Source organism: Dermacentor variabilis, chromosome 5, assembly GCF_050947875.1.
Source record: "Dermacentor variabilis isolate Ectoservices chromosome 5, ASM5094787v1, whole genome shotgun sequence".
Lineage (NCBI taxonomy): Eukaryota > Metazoa > Arthropoda > Arachnida > Ixodida > Ixodidae > Dermacentor > Dermacentor variabilis.
Window position 1 is genome coordinate 40,775,614 of NC_134572.1, and position 12,738 is coordinate 40,788,351.

Sequence of the window (12,738 nt, forward strand, 5' to 3'; positions counted from 1 at the left end):
TCCCTCCTCTTCCATCGGGAAAGCGCGGCTCGAGGGGGCGCTAGCGCTGCCGCCGGCTCGCGTCGTTCCCTCAACGACGCGCGAGCGAACGAGCGTGCTCGTCGGCTACGCGGGCTGTGCGCCGTCGCCGCAGCGAGCTCGCGTGTTCGAAGCGAGGAGTGGAACGCACGCGGCCGTGCTCGCAGTGGCCCGCTTTCCCCTACGTGCCCGCTGCTTGGTCTTGCGGCTATGCGGCAGCGGCGCGGCGTCATTCTGCTGCGCCGCCGGCCTCGGAGGAAGAGACCGTCGTAGCGGCGGCCCGCCGCCACCTGCTCGGCTTCTGTGAGATTTCTGCGCCGCGTCCCTTCGTCGTCTGCTAGAGAGGTAGACGAGGGCGTTCTTGTCTTGCGTCGCCGTTGGCGCGTTCGGCTCCTGCATCTTCGAGGGTCTCCGCCGGCGTGCATGTTGTGCGCGTGTGGTGTGCACTTCTTGTTGTTGCCGTTGTCGTCGGAGGGCGGCGATGCCGTCGACGGTGCCGTGCGACACCGGTGGAGAAGTGGACGCCGCGGCGGGTGTGGCATCGAGCCCAGCCGGCCATCGATATCCGCCGCCGGCACCCAACGGTCATGCCGCGGACTCGCCGCCGCAGCCTTCTGCGTCGACGCCGAACGGTACTTCAACCGCTGCGGCCGGCGGTGCGGTGTCCAGCGGTGCCGCGTTTCTGCCGTCGCCCCCTGCTGCGGTCAACGGCACCGCCGGCGTCAGCGGCAGTGCCGTGCTGTGGGACGCGGATTCTATGTGGATTCTCATGTACGACAACATGCTGCGCGAGGGCACTCGGTCGTCGCCCACCAAGCGCTCGTGTGGATGCAAAGGTAGGCGTGGGTTGCGAGAGTGCGCCACCAGCGCACTTTAGATTGACCGGCTTTTTTCTTTTTTTTTTTTGCCATCCTGAGCGCCCATTGCAGCGTGTGTCGGGCCTGACGAACGGTCTCGCTGTCAAAATTAGTTCAATCGTGAGAGAAATCCAGTGCTTGCCGTGTAGCGAGCTGGTTTAGAAAGCGAACCTGCCTTGTGTAGTGACCGCAGTGTCGAAAATTCACCCGACGTACTACTATTAGGAAATGTTTTAATGTGTGAACATTAGGAGTGTCGAAGTGTATGTGAAGTCTGGGCAACCATTCACGTATACATATAGTGCAACTGATGGTGGCCTGTTCCGGACCACCGTCACTTGCACTTCGCTCATCGAAGAGGCAGGACGTATGTCGATTGAACTCCTGAACAACTTCGCAATGTGGTGAACGCGGTTTAAATTATGGACACGGGATCTCAAAGAGGTGCGACGTGATAACGCATTTCTGTCGCATCTACGGTCAAATCGCCGCTGTATTTGTTTTTTATTTTTCTATCTCGCGATAGATGTCATGATGGGAGAGGTAAAAGAAAGAAAACAAATGACGGAGAGGGACGACCTAACTGAACTGCTTCAGAACGGGCTTTCATCTCGCTACGCCGGGTATTATTCAGAGCTGCGAGCTGGTGGCTCGATAGCAGTTCGTAGCTGCGTGCAGTAGTAGTGGCGCTTTTTCTTTTTGTCTGTTCGACGGAGCCACGGCCTGCGTGTGAGAAGCCGGTCGGACGCGCCGCCGTTCCGCGCGTTGCCTGAATCAGTGATGCGATAACTCTCTCCCCCGGCTCCCCTCTCCTCTCCTGCTTCCTCCGGCTGCTGCGCCACCGCCCACACCCTCTTTCACCATTTCTCTTCCCTCCGACAAGCGTGCTTCCATTATTCATCAAATGATGGACACTTGGCTGCTCGTCTGTGTGATGGGCTTCGGCAACGTATACGTCATGGCCCCTTCGATTGTGTTAGCCGCCTTGTCTGACTTCTTGCGTTTTGTTTATCTCCCCTCCAGGCCTGCGTTATCTGATTTCCCCATTCCTTAATTGACCTTAAGCTGAAGGCTGGGTGTTCGCACAGGCACTGTCTTAAGAGTTTAGCGCATTTCTGCCACTAGTTGACGCTTCTTGTCCAAGAGGAAAGTAGTCTGGCTATGAAAACAATAGTGTGCGGTTCTTCCCGGTGGGCCGCGGTTAATTGTGCCTACTTGGCCATTCTTGCGTCCGCATTTGCTTTAACGATGTGTGATGCTGTCTTAATGAGCTTCTGCTGACGTCAAAGTTACGCAATTTACCCGAATGACCGTCTCTCTAGTAATCCTCGAAGAGATGAAAACTGCACATCATGTGTCGCTCAATCTGCCTGTTACTCCACGTAGACTACGCGCCTTGTCTCTACGCTATACCGCTGTCTTTTCCCGGCTACATCTGGCGTCTTTTGTTTGTTTACCTTGCATTAGTGGCGTCGACTAAGTTCGCAGAAAAGCAATCTTCTCCAGTTTGTCAAGGTATTGTGCGTGTACCTACCCATACTCACGTCGACGCTCCTGCTTCGATCGGATTATTTGGCTTTCTTTGGTGGCGCGCTAATCGCAACTGTGTTTTGTAGGGTTGCCTATTTTCCCTTCTATTCGGTGCAGTTGTCGTAACCGCTTTCAGCGGCTATTCACGGCCATAAAATCGCCAGCCAGCCAGTTGCTGTTTTCATGTGCCGTGGCTGTAACGGAACCGTGCGATATATCAGTGCACCTGTAATGTCGTGTTTGTCATAAATTGCCTATGCCTTTATTTTGATGGCCTGCTAATTGTTTTTGAGGCCAGCCTATAGTACTTCTAATGCTGATTGCCTGTACATTAACCCATCTGTCGCCCCTCTGTCCTGCCCTTTTAGATTTTGTAAACTGTTCAACGAACTCTAGCGTTTCCCTCTTTACCTGTTATTGATCAATACAGAAAAGCGGTACACCGCATCGTGCAACGTATAAGAACTGTTTAGTTGCGACTGCAAGAAAGTATCAATCAAGTGACAAGTGACCGAGGTTGACGTGCACGTGTATATAGCCCGCAGAGCGCTTGCGTAATTGCAAATCCTTCGCGCTGAATTTGTTTCAGTGCACTTTGAGCATTAGCTTTACAGCGGGTTAACCAGATTAGCGGTGAGGTTATATAGCATGCTTGCAACAGCCTGAATTCGCACTCGGTGTCGCGTATGCCATATTCTGCATTCGCTTGGTCATTTCACGGCCAAGAGTCTCGCGTCTCGAAGCTGGCAGTGTTATCGACATGCTGTTCTTTTTTTATTATTATTTCTAAGACAAGAAAATTCGTCCGCCGGCGAGGTTCGAATCAGCCTATCACCGATAGGCGCATCCGAGTTACTGAACTTGCATTACAATGCCATTGTAGCTACAGTACGGGCACTTAGCGGATGGCGCGACACAACCTCGCACAATGAAATCGGGTTTTAAAGGCAGTATTTATATTTGAGAAAATGCGGCGTATATGGCGCTATAAGATGTAGGACATACGCAACAGGTGGCATGTGTGTGGGTGTCAGCTGTTATGCAAGGGTGCCACCCAGTTGAGCGATCTCCGATGTAACGAGTATTCTCTTCGTGCCGGGCGGGACTGCAGTGAAGTCTCCCTTGTGCCCGTGAGTGGCGAGGTGCGCGACGTCATTGATTAGCTGCGTGCCGTATCACGACTGAGCGTGCACCGTATATATATATATATATCAGCCGTCAATTCTTTGAGGCGCTTCTTCGCGATTGTTGCGTGTCGTGGGCCAGCCCTTCGCAGCTTCCGCGCACTCACTGATTCTCGTCTGCTGCCGCCATTCGAACATTGCTGGGCGAGGGAGTGCGCACTGTTCCCGCGCCGGCGCGCATCTGTCACGAGCCGAAGGCAGACGGGCAGTTGAAGCGATCGTGTGGACGGTTCCTTTTTCGATTTGAAGAACGGCGAGATGTGAGCGCGTGGTGGCGTACGGATGTTAAGCGTGGTTTAGTGAATGGGAATGGATGGGAGGCGGGGGCGTTTCTCCGAGCCGCAAAGCCTGCACTTGCCCTTCCTGAAGCGCGGGAGACACGGGGGCTGCCACCTCCGCGTCGGGAGTCGGTCGTCATGGCAACGCTGCCAGTGCCTCCCCCTCCTTTGTCGTCTGTCTCCCTCTGTCGCTCCGGATCACACTGTCGGAGCAGTTCGAGCAGTGTCGTGAATTCTGTTGGGATTGTCCGAAGGCGTTGCAGTGCTGCCGTTGTGGACGAGATAGGGATGCTTTTTTTTTTTTCAAGCGCGGTGGCAGGTGACGAGTTACAAAAATAGTTGAAAGGCTACTTAACGCCTAGTTAGTCGACGAAAGACAGTGTGTTAATTCGTGAGCGATTTGAACGAGAATGGGGTGTAGTAAACGTATTTAAAATTTTCTGTCATCAGAAATCATCATAATCGTAACCAGTCACCACCACCACCACCATCAGTACCGTCATAATTGTCATCAGTCATTACGTACTCATTGGCACATACCCAAGTTGGCGTCTAGAGGCGTATTGAAGAGTGGCACATACCCAACGTCCCATGCACACCCATGCAGTGGAACAGACCTAGTAACCCTAGGGGCACGTACCCAGTTGCCCCAGTGGCATTTGTATTTAGACTGCGCTATCTCCTGGATCGGCCTGCAAAAGAAGCTAGAAACAGACGTCAGAAACAACGTACTCGACGCAGAAAAGTGACTGTCTGCAGCCGCCTACGATGACTAACGATGGCGGGGGAAGCCCGAGGCGACATTGTTCGACCAGCTTGTCGCATGTACACTTGCTCTTGAGACTCGCACGTATAGGTTAATTAATGAAAACTAGTTTGCGGCAGTCGACTTTAATAGTGGATAAATTTTCTCCTAATGTTCAGTTATCACTAATCACTGTGACGTAGTTCTTAAATTTACTAAAGTAAAGCAACTGGAAGCGTGAAGAAAGCTATTTCCGCTTGTCGTTGGACGTATCAGCTCTTCTGTGTCCTCAGTGAGGTGGCGTCGCACTAAGTTTACTAGCAGGGTGCTTCCTCCTCGCCCCTACTACAACTTCCTCTGCGTGCGTGCAGGAATCATTTTAATGTGTTCATGTGTGCAGATGAGGCGAATTTTCTACCTAGTTATTAGTTGCGCGCACGAAGTGTAAGATGCGGACTCTCAAAATCACGCAAGGAGTTGACATTTGGAGCCTTTCGCAAATCTCGTACCTGCAGCCTACAGTGCTCGTGCCTATTTGCGTCCCGATTTTTCGTGCGTGCGCATTTTCCTGTAGTCGCCATTGGCTTCGAGTAGCAGCGCGTTTCGGGCATGCTGTCCCGTAAGGCGGCTCTCTCTCGCTGCAGTTTGGACGCGCATACTATCTCAGAAAACAGAATTTATCGAGTTTGTATTTAGATGCGTCCTTGTCGCTTTCGAAGCGCCTCAGGAGAAGGCGCGTGTGGCGGTTTCGCAGCGTATCTGAAGCGGCAGGCTCTACACAAGCACAGTTTGATCTCATCACTTCGTTGCAAGTTAGTCGCGAGAACGAGTCGTGAGCGCATAACGCCTCACTGGGTACGATCGGTTGAAGGCGCCGGTGCATGGCTCGGGCAGGGGGTGCTGCATTCCGGTCGGGGAATCCTCGAGCCCGAGACGGCGCCGTTCAGTTCTTTGAACGTCTAGATGGCGTGCTGCTTTTTTTTTTTGTTCATTCTCTGTTCATTCTCCGTATGTCTTTTTTTTCCGTCTGCTCGCTCGCACTTTGTCGTCCTGCGGCAAGCAAAGAAACGCGAGCAGCCCAGCTCGTTGTGGTCGAACCTTGGCCGGGGCTCGCCTAACGAGGCCGTTACGAAACCGAATTACTGCACCCTTGCAGGCACGCAGCCACCGCGCCCGCCACCCTTCGGTCCATCCGAAAGCGCCGTCTTTTCCTCGTCTCTGTCTCGGGCAACAACAGGTGCTGCTACGCACGATTTCTGGGGGTCCGCTGAACTGCTCCACCATTCTCTGCTGAAGACGGCCAATCCTTCGCCCCCCCCCCCCCTTCTCCCTTTATATGTTTTGCTTTATTTTTCGTCATGATGTCCGATCGTATTTTTCTGTTGTTTCTGTGGATATCTTTACAGCGCTGGGGCGCGGTGAAGGTGTATGAATAGCCTATTCTGCGTATCGAATGCGATTCGTGACTTTATGTGGACCGCGGCGCGCGCGCTCCTCAGCAGCCGCGTGATTCTGTGCGCACGTAGTTGGTGTGCTAATGCGGAGAATGAAGTCAAGGCCTGAATGCACTCGTAGTTACTCGTAGTAGGCGATACTTTCATTTTCTGTAATAAGTAAAGCCGTAGGGTGTCGTTTACTTTTGTATTTTTTGCGTGTCGTTTACCGCGACCTGTAATGCAATATTTGTTTAGCGTGCGTGATACAGCGCGATTATGTGTATACGGTGTCTTCAACATTTCGGGAGCGTCGTCTGTTTGACGTGTCAGCCATGCGGTAGTCACCTGCTGGAGTTTGTCGCCCCGCATGTAATTTTCCACGGTGGAACACTAAGAAGGTGTTCCATTTAACAGTGAAACATGTCTACCCTATGATGTGGTAGGTTCCGTAAGCAGGCTTTCTCGGACATCAAACTTGTCCTAACCGAGGCAACCGCGCTCGCGCGAGTAGCACTGTTAAAGATGAGACACATCTTCATTTGCCCTGTGCGGGGAACGGAAGGGCGGCAGGAATGATGTCACCAGCCCGCATGTTGACACCTTAATTACGATTCTAGCACGAGGTCCACCATCTTGATTAGCTCGTAAGATGTGTTTGCCTTTGCAGATTTTGCGTGTGCGGCCCCACCTTTCCTGCCGAAACTAAACAGCATGTCGCTGTTCATGTTGTAAGGGCCTTTACGCCGCACTCGTATCGTCTCACGCGTAGGATGGTGTCTGTGTTCATCCGACACTAGTATCCGTGTATTTCGCACCATAGGCTACTGCGGGATTGTGGGATCCATGTATGTACACGTCACGGGCGCCTACACAGCGCGTACTATGGTGTTGGGCTGCTGAGCACGAGGTCGCGGGATCGAATCCCGGCCACGGCGGCCGCATTTCGATGGGGGCGAAATGCGAAAACACCCGTGTACTTAGATTTAGGTGCACGTTAAAGAACCCCAGGTGGTCAAAATTTCCGGAGTCCTCCACTACGGCATGCCTCATAATCAGAAAGTGGTTTTGGCACGTAAAACCCCAAATATTATTATTATTACACAGCGCGTACGAGAACCTCTGAGCGACCGCTGGGCGTCGCCCAAGTAGTCCCACTGCGCGTGGCGCCGTTCGGAGGTTGGCATTTCGTTTCGCACAGCTGCGTGCGCGCTCTCGAGTCGTCATCGTTCATCTTTCAGAAGAGAAACAATAATCATCACGCAGCAGCAGTTAGCAGCAATTCACCGCAAGTGACGGCCTGAAGCCTGGATCGTTGACGTCATGTTTTGCTCACACGCTGGGATGCTACCATCTTGGGCCTTAGGTGACCTTCCCGCACTGCCCCCCCCCCTCCCACTCAAACGCACACACGTTTCCCTCTTCGTTTTTTTCGCGTAGCGTGTGTACCGATCTGGCAGTCTTCCTTTTTTGCTTTTTTTTTTGTCAAGTATTGTATGTGCGCTTCTGACTCTAACCTTTTGTCTATTCCGCTTCACGATGTCTTCTTCCGTCAGCATTGTTTCCTGCCTACCGAAGTTATCGAGGCCGCTCATCAGATTTATCCGTTTGACTTTCGCTTTCACCTGGAAGCAGCAGGGATTCATAGCCATCCTTCACTTCTAGTAAAAACTAAACTCGCTTTGTCCTTGATCGGTGATTATCTCCGCATATTCCACTCAGCAGCTGTGACTGAGGCGCAGTCATATGCGTGCGTGTGCTTACTGTCTAGCCGTACATTGTTATCAAGTGCTCGAGATGCGCAAGTGGGGCGTGCAGGGATGCTCGAAGTACCGTCTCCACTCGAATCAAGTGCGCCTTCTTCAGAACGCGTTCCCGCGTTGAGCGTCGGCGGCGGCGTAACCGAGCGAACGAGCACAGCTAAAGGTGAAAGCGAACGTGGAGAGCAGCGGGGGATGAAAGACGCGAGTAGGAAAGCAGATAATAGCGTAGTGCGGTGACGATAACTACGATATGGCGTCAGAGTAGCACGCGTCGCCTAGGAGATCTATCGGCGGCGGCTGCTGTGAATTAAGCCCACGCGTCACCCACGCGCTGGCTCTCGAGATTTCCAGATTACCGAGACAGTGGCGCCGCACTTCGCTCCATTTGCAACGTGCCACACGAGACAAATTGTCCGCGCCAGCCAGTGTATCGCGAAATATCGCGTGTGTATAGAGCTGCGCTCGAATTTCGTATTCGGGAGTATCGTAATCGTCGGTTAATTCCTCCCCCCAATGTCCATGATGCTGAGCGTGCAAAGGCGCTTAGAAAAAAAAAAAAGTAAAGTTCTATGAATGTTTACTTGTTCGCAGGGAAACACCAGAATAAATGCAAATTTAGGCATCTTATGGTACCATTGAAATTTCGCTATCATTACACCTGGCTAACTGACATTAGACACGAAAGCGTTCGTGTCACCGCTCGAGCTGCTGCTCCTGCCGCCTTGACCAATTCACAACAAATTGCTCTTCTGCTCCATCTTTTTTTCAGCATTTATTTTTAATGCAAACTGTGAGACAGGGTTATTTGGTAATCCATGAACTGCCGACAAAGGACGGAAGGGAACGACGGAGACAAACGCCGACTTCCAACTGAACGTTATTATCGGAAACATGCGTATGTAATCCTAGCACATGTGATCGCAACCTAAACTACTGATGCATGATGCCAAAACTAAGGCCTCTCAATTCGAAAAGCAACAACCTAAATTAAGACGGTGCACCACCCGTACTGCGCATTCTGGGTAAGAAAGTTGTTTTTTTGGACAAGGTAACTGACACGCAATGCCTTTAGCAATAGCCGATGCAGTCACTTGGCCGGCAGAGACGGTCTCTGTGGGAGAAATACGAACCGTCGCTGGCAGCTCGCTTTGTTACTGTGGTCGTTCTGGACTACATATACTGTCTACCTAAACCATTTCATTGTGAGTGGTCACTTCCATATGGAAGACGCAGTGGTAAATTTTTATAACAGCCTGATGTTTGAGCTTGACTAAATCGGGTGACTGTTGTCAACATTTGACGCTCATACGCTTGAAAAGAAGGCACGTTCTCTACTCCAGTGGCGTCATACCTTCATTCTCTCGAGTGGGCGGTGCAGCGGTAGCACCGCTAGTTTTCTAAAACCCCTTGCGCCACCCTCGGCTCCTCCCTTTGGTAGTATTGCACGCAATTACCGGCGCCTTGTGTGGGCTTCTCCGCATCAGAGCCACGTGCGTTTAAAGTTCGTGCTTCAGCTATCATTTGCTTTAGTACCTTGTATTCGTGACGCGTCGCGATTCGACATCGTTCAAGAAAGACGAAGTTTGTTGTCGTGCGAGTATGCGACGGCTTGTGTCTTTATTTTTCTGAATTTTTGCTTGAAGAAATGAAAAGTGCAACGACTTTCCCGGGCGACCGGTAAAATGCGCTTCCAAAAGGACCGGTCGCGCGAAGGCAGCGACGCGGTGAGGGATAGAAGCGACGCGAAGACTCTGCCGACGATCCAGTGTCGAGGCGGTGGACAATGAGAGAAGGAAGGCTATGACACGGCTCTGAATGCTTCGTCCGTGACTCCAGAGTTTCCTCAGCTGTGCGCGTATTCACCCTTGCTCACATTTCTTTTTCCTTTTAGGGCGTCCGTTTGCTCTGTTCCTGCCGGGTTTTCCTGCTTTGGAGAAAGCCGTCTGCTGTCGGTTTCGTGGCATTGTTGGCTATTTTCTTCTAGTACTGCGAGCGCCATGAAGGAAGCCCGAGTGTGCGTGTGCGTAATCAGCGGTCCGTGGGTCTGGTTACGTCTCTCTCTCTCTCTCTCTCTCTATCTCTCTCTCTCTCTCTCTGTTTTCAACGCGTTGTGTGTGCTTTCGTCGTCTATCTTCGCCAACCCCCTCTGTCCTTCGAGCTGGCCACATTCCGTCTCATTTGCGTGTTGTGCTACGAAAGCTGAGATCGGCGCTGGTGCCTCAGGACTGCTTGGCATAGCACCACGTTCCTCGAGGCAGGAAACTGCGCATGCGCCTCGGCGCGTCGCCAAATCTGCTTGCTCTAACCCGTATTGGAACGGTACAAACTAAATGTTTAGGTATTTTGCCCAAACACACACACACTCCGCGGAAGTTCTGCATGGAAGCTCCGCTCATAGTTGCATCAGTATAGTGAACAGTTCTGCCTTCTGTATGATTGTGCTGAACTGTCCTTTTGCTCGCCTATATCTCCTTTTCTAGACTACCGATGCGTCAGTGATGAATACAAGCAGGTTCATCACGAAGCGCAGCTCTTGCGCATGGTCGCACGGGCCCGGGACTTCGCTCTTTTTTGTAAGCGTTGCCAACCGCGTTTCTTACGTGCGTACAGATGATGCACACATCTCCGCGGTCAGTGAATGTCTACATTCAAATTTTTCATTCTTTCCTCCGCCGTGTTGACTGGCCGATGACATTGATCAGGGCGACGCGGCAGCGCTCGTTGTGTAAAAGTTGTATATTACATAAGGCAATCGTTGTCGTACTTTGGTCCCGTCTCAGTCGGCAGCGAGCAGCTTTTAGACGCGCTATAGCTGTAGCTAGCACGTGGGGAGTTCGAAGAGTTACATGGCCGTGTAAAACAAGCGGCAGAATAGACAGAACGAAAAAAACAAACAGATACGCAGTAGTGCTTTTTATTCGCTTTTTTTATTTATCTATAGCTTTTTTATTCGAGCGACACTTCTAATTTATCGGGCAGCAGCGCCGTCTCGGCCGCCTGGGTCGTCGCTCAGTATCAGCCTGCATGACGCCGTATACGCCGCAATACGCGAGCTGCGCGCGCCGCCTTTGTTATACTCTTCGTTGCATTGTCAACGTGTCGCACACAGGCGATCATCTCGCTGCGAGCACTCCGCCTGGTGCGCAGACCGTTAGATTGCGTTGCGTCGTTTCCCTCTCCCGTCGGCGTTACCCCGCCAAGGACGCAGTCGGTTTTGTTTGCGGAAGCAGCGCGCGCGCATGCACAATGCCAGTGGTTAGAGAGCGAGCCGAGCTCGATTGTGTGTCGTTTTTTGCGGTCTGCCAAGGCTCCCGATGGTTTCCTGCGGTGACCGCGCTGCGTTATCGCACGCAGCATGTTACGCTGTTATGAGAATGGAACGAGGAAGCGGACTGGGCCTTTCCCGTTGTGTGGGGGAGTAGGTGGTTGGTACAGGCCTTGGCTGAGGCAGCCATCTGGCACGCAAGAGCCTCCTTCAGCCTGGGAACATTTGTTTTCCTTTCTTGGTGGTTGTTTACGGGAACCATCGCCGTTTGATTCGTTGCGTCCATATTTTATCATGTCTTTCTTTTTTTTTTTTTTTCACTCGCAAAGCGTGCGCTACGTACAGTGTTGCGGTGCTGTGTGTTAACCAAATCGCCGGAGCTTGACGGTCACACGAAAGTAGCACGCGCTTTTAATAAGGATGGTTGTTGCGTATCGTTGCGTCTGCGAGGGGCGCTCGCTCGCTTGAGAGAGAATGGTAAGCAATAATTATTTCCCTGCTTGCCTGAATGTGAAGGGCTGCATGCATCAGACATGGTGCATGGTTCTGCAGATCGACGCACAACTCGGCTACACAGCTCATTTCCGTGCGCGGCTTGAAATCTGTGCAGATTCCTCGCTTCGCGGCGAGTATATTCAGCTTCCCAGGCTAAGAACGCGCTATAGTATAGCTACATAGGTTTGTCGTTTCGCTGCCCAGCCATGCGCGAAAGTTTGAATTCGTCGAAATCGACATTGTCTCGATACTGACCTTATGGCATGTACTTTTTCGTGAAGTTGATTTTAATCGGAAGCGAATGCAGTGCTTGCATTCGGAATGTGCTGGGACGGTGCCTTTTACAGTTTCCAAATGCGTTGTAATACGTGTATCGAACGAGCGTGGCAAGTGGTAAAAGGGGGGTGCCTCTCAAAACGCAGTCGCTGTAGAATCGCGTACCACTTCCAGCGTTTTCTCATTTCATTTTTGCCGCTTTGCTACCGTCACAAGGCTGTCGTTCCCCTCAATGTTGACGACAAACGAAATGTGTAGACATCAGCCGTTTATTCTGCATGATGCGCATACAGCCAGAATACTCTGAAGCAAAATGCCGTAGCTGTGCCATGCACGAGTGCAATCCAACGAGGGAGACACTTGTTTTGTAATCGCACGAGAGTGTAGGAATAGAACCGACGCTTCCAGTTGACATGCGGTTCAGATTACGTCATGAATTTGGACACAGAAGGTACTGAGCCACCGTGGTTACGGGTTCAAAAATCCCGTATGCAGTCTGCCAGCGTCTCGCTTTGGCGTGATGGGCCTAAAGTGCCGCTGGCGTTTGCTCAAAACTGCACCTCCGAAAGGGCGTGTTCAGCGCCATTCCATCTTAGGATCCCGCTAGCGGCTCCCTCCCTGTCGCCTTCGTATACACGGTGGTCCCTGCAGCTTCCAGGTTTGTGGACCTCATTTGCAAGCCCACATCGTTCTGCTTGAAGCAAGAGGCCGGCTACAGTGCCTGTATGCGTGTTGGAGGTACGCTATATTGCACGCCGATCGATACACGCGTCGCGGAGCGCACATCAAAGATGCGCGTGGAGCAAATGAGAGGCGGGTAGTTCACCGGACCGTATCGCTAACTGGTCGTATTACTTATCCCCCCTCTTATCCCATAGCTTTGCAGAGCAGTAG

At 52.0% G+C, this 12,738-nt stretch overlaps 1 protein-coding gene across 7 annotated transcripts in view; it reads left to right on the forward strand.

Moving 5' to 3' along the window:
• Positions 1-12,738, forward strand: part of chb (CLIP-associating protein) — a 217,110-nt gene that overhangs the window by 56,496 nt on the left and 147,876 nt on the right. For 2 of the 7 annotated variants that reach the window (XM_075692197.1, XM_075692198.1), the window contains exon 1: positions 58-854. The exons of the other annotated variants lie outside the window; for them this stretch is intronic. In XM_075692197.1, the coding sequence (XP_075548312.1) occupies positions 500-854 (355 nt within the window). In that variant the 5' untranslated portion in view covers positions 58-499. Of the gene's footprint in view, positions 1-57; positions 855-12,738 lie in introns of those variants that run through there. 7 annotated transcript variants of the gene reach the window in all.